At 37.9% G+C, this 12,923-nt stretch overlaps 1 protein-coding gene across 22 annotated transcripts in view; it reads left to right on the top strand.

Moving 5' to 3' along the window:
* The window catches only part of ACACA (acetyl-CoA carboxylase alpha), a 278,038-nt gene that overhangs the window by 124,559 nt on the left and 140,556 nt on the right, over positions 1 to 12,923 (top strand). For all 22 annotated transcript variants that reach the window (XM_045490597.1, XM_045490601.1, XM_045490599.1 and 19 more), the window contains 4 exons: positions 68 to 256; positions 768 to 868; positions 1,560 to 1,648; positions 6,511 to 6,635. In XM_045490597.1, the coding sequence (XP_045346553.1) occupies positions 68 to 256; positions 768 to 868; positions 1,560 to 1,648; positions 6,511 to 6,635 (504 nt within the window). The remainder of the gene's footprint in view (positions 1 to 67; positions 257 to 767; positions 869 to 1,559; positions 1,649 to 6,510; positions 6,636 to 12,923) is intronic.

Genomic DNA, 12,923 nt, shown 5'->3' on the forward strand with positions numbered 1-12,923 from the left:
GAATCCAGATATATCACTTTATTTTGGAGATGGTTTTAATTTTGTGTGGATCTTACTTCCTTCTCAGGTAAAAGACTGGGTAGAGCGGTTGATGAAGACCCTCAGAGATCCCTCCTTGCCTCTCCTAGAATTGCAAGATATCATGACCAGTGTCTCTGGCCGTATTCCCCCGAATGTGGAGAAGTCTATCAAGAAGGAAATGGCTCAGTATGCCAGCAACATCACATCAGTCCTCTGTCAGTTTCCCAGCCAGCAGGTATTTATAGAGTTACATTTCTCTACTAGCTACCACTTCTGGAGTTCATGTTGTAGGATTCCTTCCTGCTTGGATCCTCTGTCTGGATGTTGTGCTTTTGCAGTCTTAAGTATTGTGCCCTTCACAAATGTGTCTCAGGATATAAGCCCAATAAAATACTATATGTGAAGTGTAAAAGTATTTGTGATTATAAGAAAAAATCTTTCACTTAATAGAGGTTGTTTGAACCTTGACTGTAAACATATCTTGCCTGTCAAGGGCCTTTGGTAGGATGGTAGCTTTTGTGTTACACTCATTAGTTCATCTAGGAAAGTGTGAAAAGAAATAACAGTTGCTTGCTTATTTAACACAAGCCTCTAAACTATGCCCAGTAACTTCCAGCTGCTCCCAGCATGTGAAAGATGGAAATTTTTGTGTTATAATTAAGATTACTGGTGGTGATGCTACACAGGCTAATGCTTTAGGTCTCTTTGTTGGGTTTGGCTTCATTTTTTTCCTCTTTCTTCTTTAGATTGCCAACATCCTAGATAGCCATGCAGCTACATTGAACCGGAAATCTGAACGGGAAGTTTTCTTCATGAACACTCAGAGCATTGTCCAGCTGGTACAGAGGTAAAGTTAACGTGATTCCCAGGATACACAGGATTCCCAGACCTGTTCATACCCATACCTTCCTTTATTCTAAGTACGCACCAAGAGATTTATCTCAGGTTTGACTTATTAGAAAGCACTTGTGTCTTGGGAAATATAGGTATTTTCTAAATACCCTAGATATCTAAATATCTTAGGACTGTGAGCTAAAATATTTCTGATGACTTTTGTGTTCTCCATCTTTCTGTGAATTATTAAAGCATAGAAATTTCATTGCTTTTTTTTCCTGGTAATTTTGATGAAACTCTTAATTTTTCTTCTGGCACAAGGCTAAGTAAGACATTCATTCTTCTTAGCTTCCATAACCAACTATTGGACTAAAGGAACATTCACAGAACATTTTCAACTCTAAGATGCTCATAAATTTTTCAGATATCCCTGAGCCATTTCAGGAGTATAATGATCATTTCTACGTAGCAGTGGGAACTGAACCAGGATGTTGTTCAGTAGGGCTGTCAAGTGGTTTTTGGTTTTGTTTTGTTCTCCTTTTTTTCTTTCCTTTTATATAAAACAAAAAAACCCACAAAAACTCTTGTCTATAGGCAGATTTCTGAGGCTTAGAATTTAAGCTCTGGGCTTATTTAAATAGTCTGTTATTCTAATAGTATTAGCCTGTCAGGTTTTTCAGTGGACATTTTTTCTGCTTGCCTAGGTACCGAAGTGGCATCCGAGGCCACATGAAGGCTGTTGTGATGGATCTGCTACGGCAGTACCTGCGAGTAGAGACACAGTTCCAGAATGGTAAACCTCTTCCTGAGGACTCTGTTTCTGAGAAAGCTTCCTTGTAGGACTGTGCAGCAGCAGAGCCAGTTCATCTTGTCACTAACACCTACCATTAACAAACTCTTGCCCTGTCACCACTTTCTTAAAAACTAAACCTCCATGTCCCACTAGTGCCAAAGAAAGAACAACAAAGACAGCTTGATGAGATTGTGAATCTGGTGTGCCTTCTGGGAAAGGGCTGAGATAATTTTTCTAGTAGAGATTAGTATTCCCTGTTGATGTCTTCTTGACCTTGTTTAGTGAGAGTTGGTTGAGTCATGACCAGGCTGAAATTGAAAAACTGTATCTGAAGAGCTTGCCTCTTGGCAGCTAATCCACGGATTGAACCGCAGACATGTGAAAAAGGCTCAGATTTTCCAGTACTATTCAGTGTATCATTTAGGTGGAATTTATCCCTGGCTTTCTCTGAAGAGCTTCATTAAATGATGTATGAAGTCTCTAAATGTGAAATACCTCTAGGTAGGATTTTAAAAGCTACATACTGCTGATATTGCTTCCTGCCACAAGGTGGCAGTGAAACATCATAATTAGAAATATTACTTAACATCTTCCGTATTTTGCTTCCTTTTGCATCTTTTAAAGGACGGCTGTGCCACTCATAACCAGCAAAAATCCTCAAGTAAATATTAGCAAACCAAATCCATCAGTGTATATACAAAATAACACATCACAACCAAATTGTCTTTATCCTACTAATGCAAGCTTGATTAATATTGGAAAAACCAACTAATGTGATTTATTATCTAAGGGATTCAAAGAGGAAAAAACATGGTCACCTAAAGATATGGGGGAAAAATATTTGACAAAATTTAATATTCATTCATGAGAAACTCTTGGCAAATGAAGAATAAGATGGAACTTCTTTAAACATATAAAGTTTCCCCACCAAAAAATCTGTAGGGTACCTCATGCATAATAGTAAAATTGAAAGCATTGTTGAGAGCATTCTCTTTAAGACAGGAATAAGACGAGGGCACCTTCTCTCACTGCTTCTATTCAGCATCATACTGGATGTCATAGCCAGTGCAATAAGATAAAAAGAATTAAAAGGTATGAGGACTGGAAAGGAGTAAGGAAATAAATCTGCCACTGTTATATGTATGATATCTACCTGGAAAAGCTCAAAAAATCCACATATTTATTGTTGGAATTAAAGTCTAAAAAGGTTGTTGAATACAAAATTCAAATGTATATTGAATTTTGTGTGTCTTTATAGTACAATTGTTTAGAAAAGCAGTTTAGAAAAATACGCCATTTAAAATAGCAACCCAAAATATGGAACACTAAAGAATAAGTCTAATAAAAAATGTACAAGCCTTTTTTGAAGAAAATTATGAGTGAACAGTAATGAAGATCTAAATAAGTATCATGGTCTTAGATTGGAGTGTACACCTGCAAAGCATTGCTTCTCCTGGAATTCATCTGCAGATTCACTGATGTTCAGTAAAAATCCTAGTAGGGTATCTTCATGGAATTTTTCAAGCTAATTCTAAAATTTACATGAAAGGAAAGTCTGACAATAACCAGGATACTTCTTTTTTTTTTTAATTTTATTTATTTTTTAATATTTATTCACTTTTGAGAGACAGAAACAGAACATGAGCAGGGGAGAGGCAGAGAGGGAGGGGGACACATAATCTGAAGCAGGCTCCAGGCTCTGAGCTGTCAGCACAGAGCCGATGCAGGGCTTGAACTCACAAACTGTGAGATCATGACCTGAGCGGAAGTCAGACGCTCAACCGACTGAGCCACCCAGGAGCCCCTAACCAGGATACTTGTAAAGAAATACAAGGTGGAGGGATTTTCCAGTGAAATATCAAGGTTTAATCTAAAGCCATATTAATGAAGAGATTGTGATATTGGTATAGGGAAAAATTAATAGACCAATGGAACATAGTAGCCCAGAAACAGATCCACACATATATGAAAGTTTACATTATAACAGAACAGGCATTTAGATCATGAGGAAAGGATAGACTTCTTTCTCATTAAATGATACTACAATGGCTTATTTATTTCCAAAACCAAAAAAAGAAATTGGATCTCTATCTTAAACCGTATGCACAGAAGTCAATTCCAGATGAATTAAAGACTTAAACATGTTCTAAAGAGGCAAAACTACTAAATTTTTAAGAGAATAGCCGTATGACCTCAGGGTAGGGAAGGATTTGTCATGGAAGACACACATCTAGCGTAAACCACACATCTAGTGTAAACTAGAAAGGAAAAGGCTGATGAAAAGATGCCATAAAGAGACTGAAAACATAAGCCACAAAGTGGGAGAAGGTACTTACAAAACCTATGCCTATAATGAAAGGGGTTAGTAAATAAGTAAAAAGACAACCTCTTTGAAAAATAGGCAAAAGAAAAAAAAATAGGCAAAAGATATAAAAGGATAATTCATAAAAGGAAGGATACAAACGATCCACAAATTGAAAAGATGTGCAATCTCATTGCTAATTAGAGAAAGCCAAAAACACAATAAGATTGGCAAAAATTAAAAAATCATCTTTCACTACTTCTGTAAGTAACAGTGCAAATTTCCAAAGTGTAAACCACTTTGGAAAAGTTTGTCAAAACTTAATAGAGTTGAATGTCTTATGTATTCTTCAACCTCACAATTTTACTCTTAGATAATAAACTTTAGAGAAACTCTTACACATGTTTGTAAGGAGACATATATGGGACTATTTATTGGCAGATTGTTCATAACAGCAAAATAGGAAACCATTAGAATTACATAAGTAGAATAAATAATTGAATTCTGGTATATTCCTACAATGGATTACTATACAGCAATGAAAGTTGAGGAACCAAGTTATACATATGAACAGAAGGATGTGTTTCACAAACATAATGTTGAGACATAAATGGAATAAATGTAAAGAAAAGCAAAAGAGTGAGTAACATAAAATTCAGCTTAGTAGGTATTTCTGAGGGGGAGCACATAGGATCCTTCAAAGATAATTAAAAATGTTCTAAGATAGATGGTAGTTATATGGGTATTTATTCTGCTGTATGTATATCTCACAACAAAAGGTTTTTAAAAATGTGGTGTCATTGCTTTCTTTCTGCTTAGTGTCTCTGCTGTCTTTTCCCTGGGTAAATATTCTTTTTATCTGTCCTTGTTCTAGTAATTCCCTTTACCAAGATATATTTCTGTTGTGCCTTCAAAGTTAAGTGTTGGTTGGGAAAAGTATGAATTTATATAGGACAACTAATTCTATTTTGTTCTAAATAGGTCTTATATGAAATTGTCAATTCTTAATTCAAATATATCTGAATTAAGTTCTTTATTCAGATATATTTAGTTTCATATTGAAAAAAATTCATATTTATCTTTAATATTTAAAACAGAACCGAGTTACCCTGGTTGAATGTACTCCGTATTCTAGGAATCCATAGTAATGCAGTCAAACTGTTCTGGTTTGTAACTTAAAATGGAATCTGAATTGAGATGATAATCCTTTAGTATTTTCATAATTTCATAAAATTCTGACCTTGATTGAGACTATTCAAACACTAATTCTCCTTTGCTTGGAAATTTAATTCTTCTGGAGTAAGCTGTTTTCTGAAGAAGTGAATATTACTTCTATGCTGTGGTAGATATCACTACAGTAAACCTGATCCTTATGTTTCTGTGGCAAAACATAGCTTTCCTAGCCAGAACTAACCTACCCCTGGTGGCCTTATGAATGGCCAATGAAGATGTACATAATTGTATTCTCCCTGCAGACGTTTTGACTTAATACAAGGTTCTCCTTGATCTATGCCTTAGTTTGGATTTGGAATGGCTAGGTGTTGTTTAGCTGTTTCATGGATTCACAGGGCAAAATGTTGATTTCAGAGGTAACAACCATCCCCCTTACAGATATTGATAAGTTTGTGTTGCTTTATTTTTGAGCTAAAACTGTTCCATATAGTTAGGGGCACCTGGGTGGCTCAGTCAGTTAAGCATCCAACTCTTTATTTTAGCTCAGGTCATGATCTCACGGTTTGAGATTGAGCCCCCCTCATTGGGCTCTGCGTTGAACATGGAGTCTGCTTGGGAGTCTCACCCTCGTTCTGCCCCCTCTTCAAAAACAAAAACAAAAACCTGTTCCTTATAGTTAGGGTGAAACATTTTCAGTGAGTCAGGCATGAAGCCAGAATCTCAAGCTGGGGCAGACTTTAAAGATCATCAAATTTAATGGTATTGACATTTCTTTTTAAGCAACAGAATCCTCTCTTCTAAGGAAATCATTTCAGGAAACTAAATGAGAGTTTAGAGTAAGGGTGAGGATTGGAATTACCACCAACAGCTCAGTCTATAAGACAAACCTTCCCTCTACCTTTTTTGGGGGGGTGGGGGATGCAAATGAGGCTCAGAGAGGGAAAGCGATTTGCCAGGAAGCACATAGGAAATTGGTAATACAGCTAGGCTTTGAGCCCAGATCTTGCACTAGATTGCCTGACTCCTACCGGCATTTCTTTTACTAAACCTCATTACCAATTCTGTACAAATCCATCCAAGAAAATTCTTTTTTTTTTAATTTTTAAATTTTTATTTATTTTGAGAGAGAATTCCCAAGCAGGCCCTGCACCACCAGTGCAAAGCCTGACACAGGGCTCCATTGCACGACCACAAGATCGTGACCTGAGCCCAAATCAAGAGTCGAACGCTTAACTGACTAAGCCACCCAGATGCCCCAATCCAAGAAAATTCTTACAATGTTCCACTGCTTATAAGGTGAATTATAGACATTAAACAAACAAACAAATGGCATGTAAATGTGAACACTCAACCATAGATGAGGACCAGTTCTTTTTGCTGCTTGCAGGTCACTATGACAAATGTGTGTTTGCCCTTCGAGAAGAGAACAAGAGTGACATGAATACTGTCCTAAACTATATCTTCTCTCATGCTCAAGTCACCAAGAAGAATCTTCTGGTCACAATGCTTATTGTGAGTACCATTTTTCAGAACCTGTAAGGATGGTTGATGTTGTTGAGAAAACATTTCTCCTTCTGAGGTTCTGTGGTCAGAGGAAAAGCTTCTTGTCTCCTGTAATTTTGGCATGAATGGCGCTTGAGTTGTAGATGAATGGTTTCTCACCTTTACCTCTGTCCTTGACCTGAAGGAACCTACTCCTGTCAGGAAAGGATTGTTCTGGCTATTATGCATGCAATCATGCACAGGAACTCAAATCTCTTGATTCTGCTGAGAGATGCCTTGTGCTTCCTGGTGTCACTCATGACAGTAGCTTTAAAACTGAGTCTTATTTAGCCAGTGTACTTTTTCTTCAGAACTCTTGTTTTTTCCATGAATGTCAGCAGTGGCTATTATGTCCCAAAATGTAAGAATGAAAAACAGTGTTAGAAATCCAGTACTGCCCCTCATACCAAAGAAATTTAAATTTATTCTGCATCTTCTTTGGTCCCTTTCTGCTTTACTTACATAGAACTCCAAGCTCAGATTCTTGTAATGGTAGTGGATGCATGCTTTTGTCCCTATAACCTCGTAATATGAGAGCTAGTAGAAAGTGGGAGTGAAAGGTGAGAATGTGAATAGAATTAATGTACATTTGACCAGTGGATAGAATTTTTGTGAACTTAAGGATTTTTAAACACAGTATGTAAGTCCTTCATTCCTAGATTCTTCTGATTGAGTTAGTTCTTAGAATCAGAGTTTCATAGGACTATTGTTAGAGTCCCCAACCCATGAACAGCTGCCTTATGGCTGCCTTTTTTGCCTTTTTGGGGGACCAAAGTACCATTTTACTCCTAGAGTTTCCTTTCTTGTCCCTTTGTGGAATTAACATTTTTGGTACCTTAATTCCATTCTTTCTTCTTGGAGGGGGAGAAAGAAAAACTATAAATTGCCACTGCTGTTTTTTTATTCCATAGTTTAGAATAAAGGGAAACTACCTACCTCACATTTGTGTTTAACAACAGTGCCACAACTTCATGTCTGCCTAGCTGGTTAACTCTCAAGGATATAACATTTTTTTTAGAATAGCTACCTTTAAAAACATAATTACAAGGAGAGTTCATTACCTTTGCTACCATAGAATGGCTAGATGGTGGGGAAATCAGAAGATGCATTTGAAAGAAAAAAATATATATCAGCAGTATAAAATATTTCAACTTCCCCAAGTGACAGGTTTCAGCAAAGAAGTGCTATTATCTATGGTAATTTGGTGATTTTTTTTCAATCAAAAGAAGGAAGATATCTGTGACTAGTTAGATTTTTTTTTTTTAATTTTAACTTAACATAAGGATTGCTAATTCTCATTTGGATAAAACAAGACTTTGCATCAGAAAAGGGTAATGAGGAGGGAGTGGAAGAATCTCTCAGTTTGGACCTAAAATGGGGTGTATTTGCCTTTTTAGGGAGCTAATGATGGTGAGTTTTCATTTTATTATGATTACCTTTTTAAGGACTTAACAGTTTTCTGCACTAAAAATAGACCAAAGCCCAGAATCCTTGGAGCAGCAGAAGAGTAATGATCGTCCAAGACTGTCGCTGGGTTTCTTAAATTCTAATTTGTAAGATATAGGGGCTCGGCTCGCTCCTTTTGCGGAGTGATTGTAAGTAACGCTTGCCTTAAGAATCTCATTATTGGAACACGGAGCCATATTTCCTCTGAGAATTCTGGAGTAGCTTTGAGCCGGGGCTGTTCATTTCTCAAGTAATCACGCTGGTGTGATGGAGAGAGAAAATGGCAGCTGTTCGGAGCTCAGGCCTTCAATTTTCTTCAGAGTCCAGTCACTCAAGTGTGTAATTACACGGGGGGTGCTGCAGAGGCGTTGGGGCCTGTCAGAGAACTGGTTTGAGGCTTTGCTTTCTGCTTTTGCCAGTCAGGACAGGCAGAAGCCAATGGGACTCTGACTTGCTGCTGTTCTTTTTTCCCCACCTTGTCATCCTGATTACTTCTTACCTGCATGGATAGTGCCCAAACTTTCTTTCCAACAGGCTGAGCTCTTTGGAGAAAAGAGCTGTTATTAGTGTTTGGGTTTGGATGCATAGGACGGTGAGCAGAGGAAGAGTTGGGTGGGGGGGGGGGGGGGGAGGAGGAGGAGGGGGAGAAGAAGAAAGGTTGAAGATGTGAACCAGAAAGATGGATTTGTCCTTTTCTTTATTTTGGCATTTCACATTTTTCTTTAAAAAAACAAACCAAAACTCAGTAAATATAGTAGGATCTATAGGCTTTCATATCATTGAGTTTCTTTTGAAATATCAGCTGCTTTCACCTCATCTTAGAGACTTGGAAATCAAGAAGTTAATTGATTTCTCAGCTTGAGCTGAGAGCCAGGTAGCCGTGTCATGTGCAGCCGGAATGAAGGCTTGAGAGGTGCTCCTTTCCAATGTGATATTGCTGGATACCAGGTGTGGGTTTCCTCATTCTTTCTTTGGTAATGGCAGGGTCTCACTGCCATCACCCCATCCTACATCTGCGTGAATGTTGGTAGCTGATAAAAGCTATCTTACTGGTTTGGATCACTCTTTCCTTAGGTCTCACTGTCTTTTACAGATACCACCTGGACATGGTAGCATTGGAATTCCACAGCTTGTGTTCTCTGCCACTTCCCCTTTCTTTGCTTACCTTGGCTTCCTGATTGATGGTTATGTGCCCGGCATTTCAATCTTTTGCTTTCTAGAAGCAGGAATGTTGATGGTGTGCTTTGCTGAGCTAGATGATGATTTCTGGGGCTTTTGAACCTAGAGGGAGGGATCAAGACAATCAGGCTTCTGTGAATCAGTGTTACGAAATGTGGGCTGCTTCAAGGAACCCCTCATCCCCTCCAGGTATTAGCAATAGCTTGCCTAGTAGTAGCTTGCCTCAGGCAACTTGCCTCTTGAGCAAATTTGTTCTAATCTTTTACCCTATCTGGAAAGCAGAATATCAAGTAAAATGCAAAAGTCCATTTGGAGGAACACGGTGCCTCGATTAAAACCAAAGTCTAGAAGACCAAATGTATTTTTTGAAAACTCTTTTTACTTCTTAAATTCAATTTCATAGGAAAAAGCTTGGAAATACTATTTATGTTTACTTAGAGATAGTTAAAGAGACTCTAGCCAAATTAGGCAGTTTGGCGCCAATAAAAATAATCAACATTCTTATAGCTGTCCAGATAACAAAGTACATATTCCATAGCCATCTTGATGCTGAGTAGTTCTCCCCTCACTACTTATATGTTATTTCTGGTATGGTCCACATGAATATAATGTAAACCATGCTTCCTAATGAGTAGTGCTATGCTTGTGAACCTTGATTTGGTTTTAACTGGGAGCCTTTTCTTCTTCTTCTTCTTAACATAACTGCAAATAATTTTATCCAATGTGTCTTAGTGAGTCCTAGTTTACTGAATACAGGTGATATTAACAATTTCTTGTTAAACCTGTCCTATGACATCCTTGGAATTACAAAAAGTCCAGCTGTGACTGGAAGAAGCTACCAGTCCATTGCTGATTTTGGGATTAGTGCCTCACCTACCTGAACAATTGTTAATGTCTTGAGAGCATTACACATTAGGTCACATTCCATTCTGAATTGTCTTCAAATCATAGGTTGCTAAGATCAAGTTGGATTATTTTGGGCTCTTCTGGCAGTCAGCTGCATAACTTTGGTTATGGTTTTGATACTTAAGCACATTTGTTATATTTCTGTACATCAGAAATATTCCCTGCGGTTAGCCACCATCCAGGTTAAGAATAAATACAAGAAATGAATGTGTGATACCAATCTTAACCATTACTGAATAATTATTTTCACTTTGGCCTGCAGATTTATGCAAGTAACCTGTAATCCCAGACTCAGCAGGTAGGCTCATTAAAAAAACCTCTTTATATTGAGGAAACACATCTGCTGACTGAGTCACCATTTAATGTCATTGTTATAAAATGTTCACCAGAATTAGATGGTGATGTTGGGCCTCCCAAAGGAAGCCTGCTTCTAGTCTAGAGGGCCATAAACTTCCTTTTGGATGTTTGTATCTTCGGATTGTTGGTTCTGATAGGTAGAATTGTCTTCAGTGTCTGGTGGTTTCTTTTACGACCTAAACATACCTGGTCTTTCTTGTCCAGACCAAGGACAAGAAAGGGATGAGAAGGTTACTCTACATTTAATTTTCTATTGCCAATCTTTTTCTCGTTTAAAAAAAATTTTTTAAGTTTATTTATTTTGAGAAAGAGCGAATGGTGAAGGGGCAGAGAGAGGTAGTGAGTATCCCAAACAGGCTCCACACTGTCAGTGCAGAGCCCAATGCGGGGCTTGAACCACAAAATGCGAGACCATGACCTGAGCCGAAGTCGGACACTTAACTGACTGAGCCACCCAGGCACCCCTGCCAATCTGTTTCTAAGTGCTCATGATGACAATGGGCAAAATAATATTTGAATGGAAAATATCCAAGTTAGGATAAACTAATAGATGTAGTAGTTTATTGATACTATATTTGCTACTTCATATCCCAGAAAGGCCTGGTTTCTGTACTTTATCACAAGGAGCCCAGAAAAAGGTTGTCACTTGGTGATTATGAATGAATAATTATTTCCCGATTATTGTTTTAAGTCTCCATAGTTCCCTTTTCTTTCAGATACTGTTTCCTTTTCCCTACCTCTTTTCTCCCTACTTTTCTCTCATAGTGGAAAGATAAAAGGAAAAAAAATGGTTTTTTAAAAAGTGGTTATGTGTATTGTTTTAAATTAGAACATGATCTATAGTTAGGCAAGAAGATATCTCCATTTTTATTTCTTTATTTTAATTTAATCCCAAGAGGTAAACCTGGATTTCCTTTCAAGGGAAAACATTCCAAAGCTGTCATGTCTGATACAAGTAGGTAGCTAGTGTTCTTATTTTGTTATGTTGGTTTTTGTTGTTAGATGTTGAGACTTTAGTCTGGACTTTTGCAGAGTAGCTGAGTTTTACTTCTCAGGACACCTGTTAGGTTTTTAGATCTTTCAATGGGACATTCTGATGGGTGGAGGAAGTACCTCAGAAAGGAATGTTTTTCTCTATGAGGAACATTAGGAAAAGAGGGATTTAATAGAAAAACCTTATCTTGGTTTCCTTATTCACTGTGATCTGTCTGTTCTTCTGTCTTCCTGTGGTCTTGTCCCTGGTGATTTTATACATTTCCTTGAAATTCTATTTCGCTCCTTAGATCTCAACAAAAGATGTAGCTTAGTTGCATTTTCTCCCTCCTTTTTTCTCTTAATACCTAGGGTAGGTTGAACAGGCCCTCTGGTCCATGACCACATGCTCAACCGGATTTATAGTCACTTGATAGGCCACTTTCTCCTCCTCACTCAGATCAGTGACTTCTGTGTGCCAAACAGGTGAATCTTCCCCCTCAGATCAGTGAATTTACTGTGTTCAGCATGTGAAAACAGTACTTGCACTTCCTTAACTATAAATCCCATCGTGTGTTTTATGACTCTGGATATTTGGAGCAGACCTCTGGTGGGTGGATTGGAGACCAGGAGGTATTTCCTGCTTTAAAATGTTTGAGAAGCCTTCTTCCCAGCATAGTGGAGCTGAGTACTCCCAAACCGTTTACCCTGTGGTGTGGAAGGCAGTAGGGGTTGTAGAAGAGGTGTTTTGGGAAATGCCTATCTGCCCCAAAAGCTGAAAGTCTCAAGGTTTTGTTTATACTGTTGGGGTAAAGGGACCATAAAGAGTATCCTTTGAGATGAAGAAAGTTAAATATGAAATGGAGGCTTTTCAGGAAAAAGGCCGATAATCAAGGTAAGGAAGAAAATTAAAAGGCAGCAACAGGAAGCCTTTTGGGATCTGGTCATCTGTCATGTCCTATTTATAGTAGAGGGAGAATAAAAACTCACTACAATATAAAAGCAATTATTTCAAACTCAAAGTAGAGGGAACTATGCCTAAAGGTATATATTTTATGTGGTATTGTTTAAGAATTTTTTTTTTTAATGTTTATTTATTTTTGAGAAGAGAGAGAGCCGGGGAGGGATCCGAAGTGGGCTCTGTGCTGACAGCAGAGAGCCTGATGCAGGGTTTGAACTCACGAGCCATGAGATCGTGACCTGAGCCGAAGTTAGACGCTTAACCAACTGAACCACCCAAGCGCCCCTAGTATTTAGAATCTCTATAAATAACTCTGTACGTTTCAAAAAAAAAAAAGGACAGCTATTTATAAAATCCACATTTGCAGTTTTTTCAGCTTAGATGAAAATTACATGGATAATGGATGAATTTAGGGAATGAACTAATACTCCACTGGA

Source organism: Leopardus geoffroyi, chromosome E1 (assembly GCF_018350155.1).
Source record: "Leopardus geoffroyi isolate Oge1 chromosome E1, O.geoffroyi_Oge1_pat1.0, whole genome shotgun sequence".
NCBI lineage: Eukaryota > Metazoa > Chordata > Mammalia > Carnivora > Felidae > Leopardus > Leopardus geoffroyi.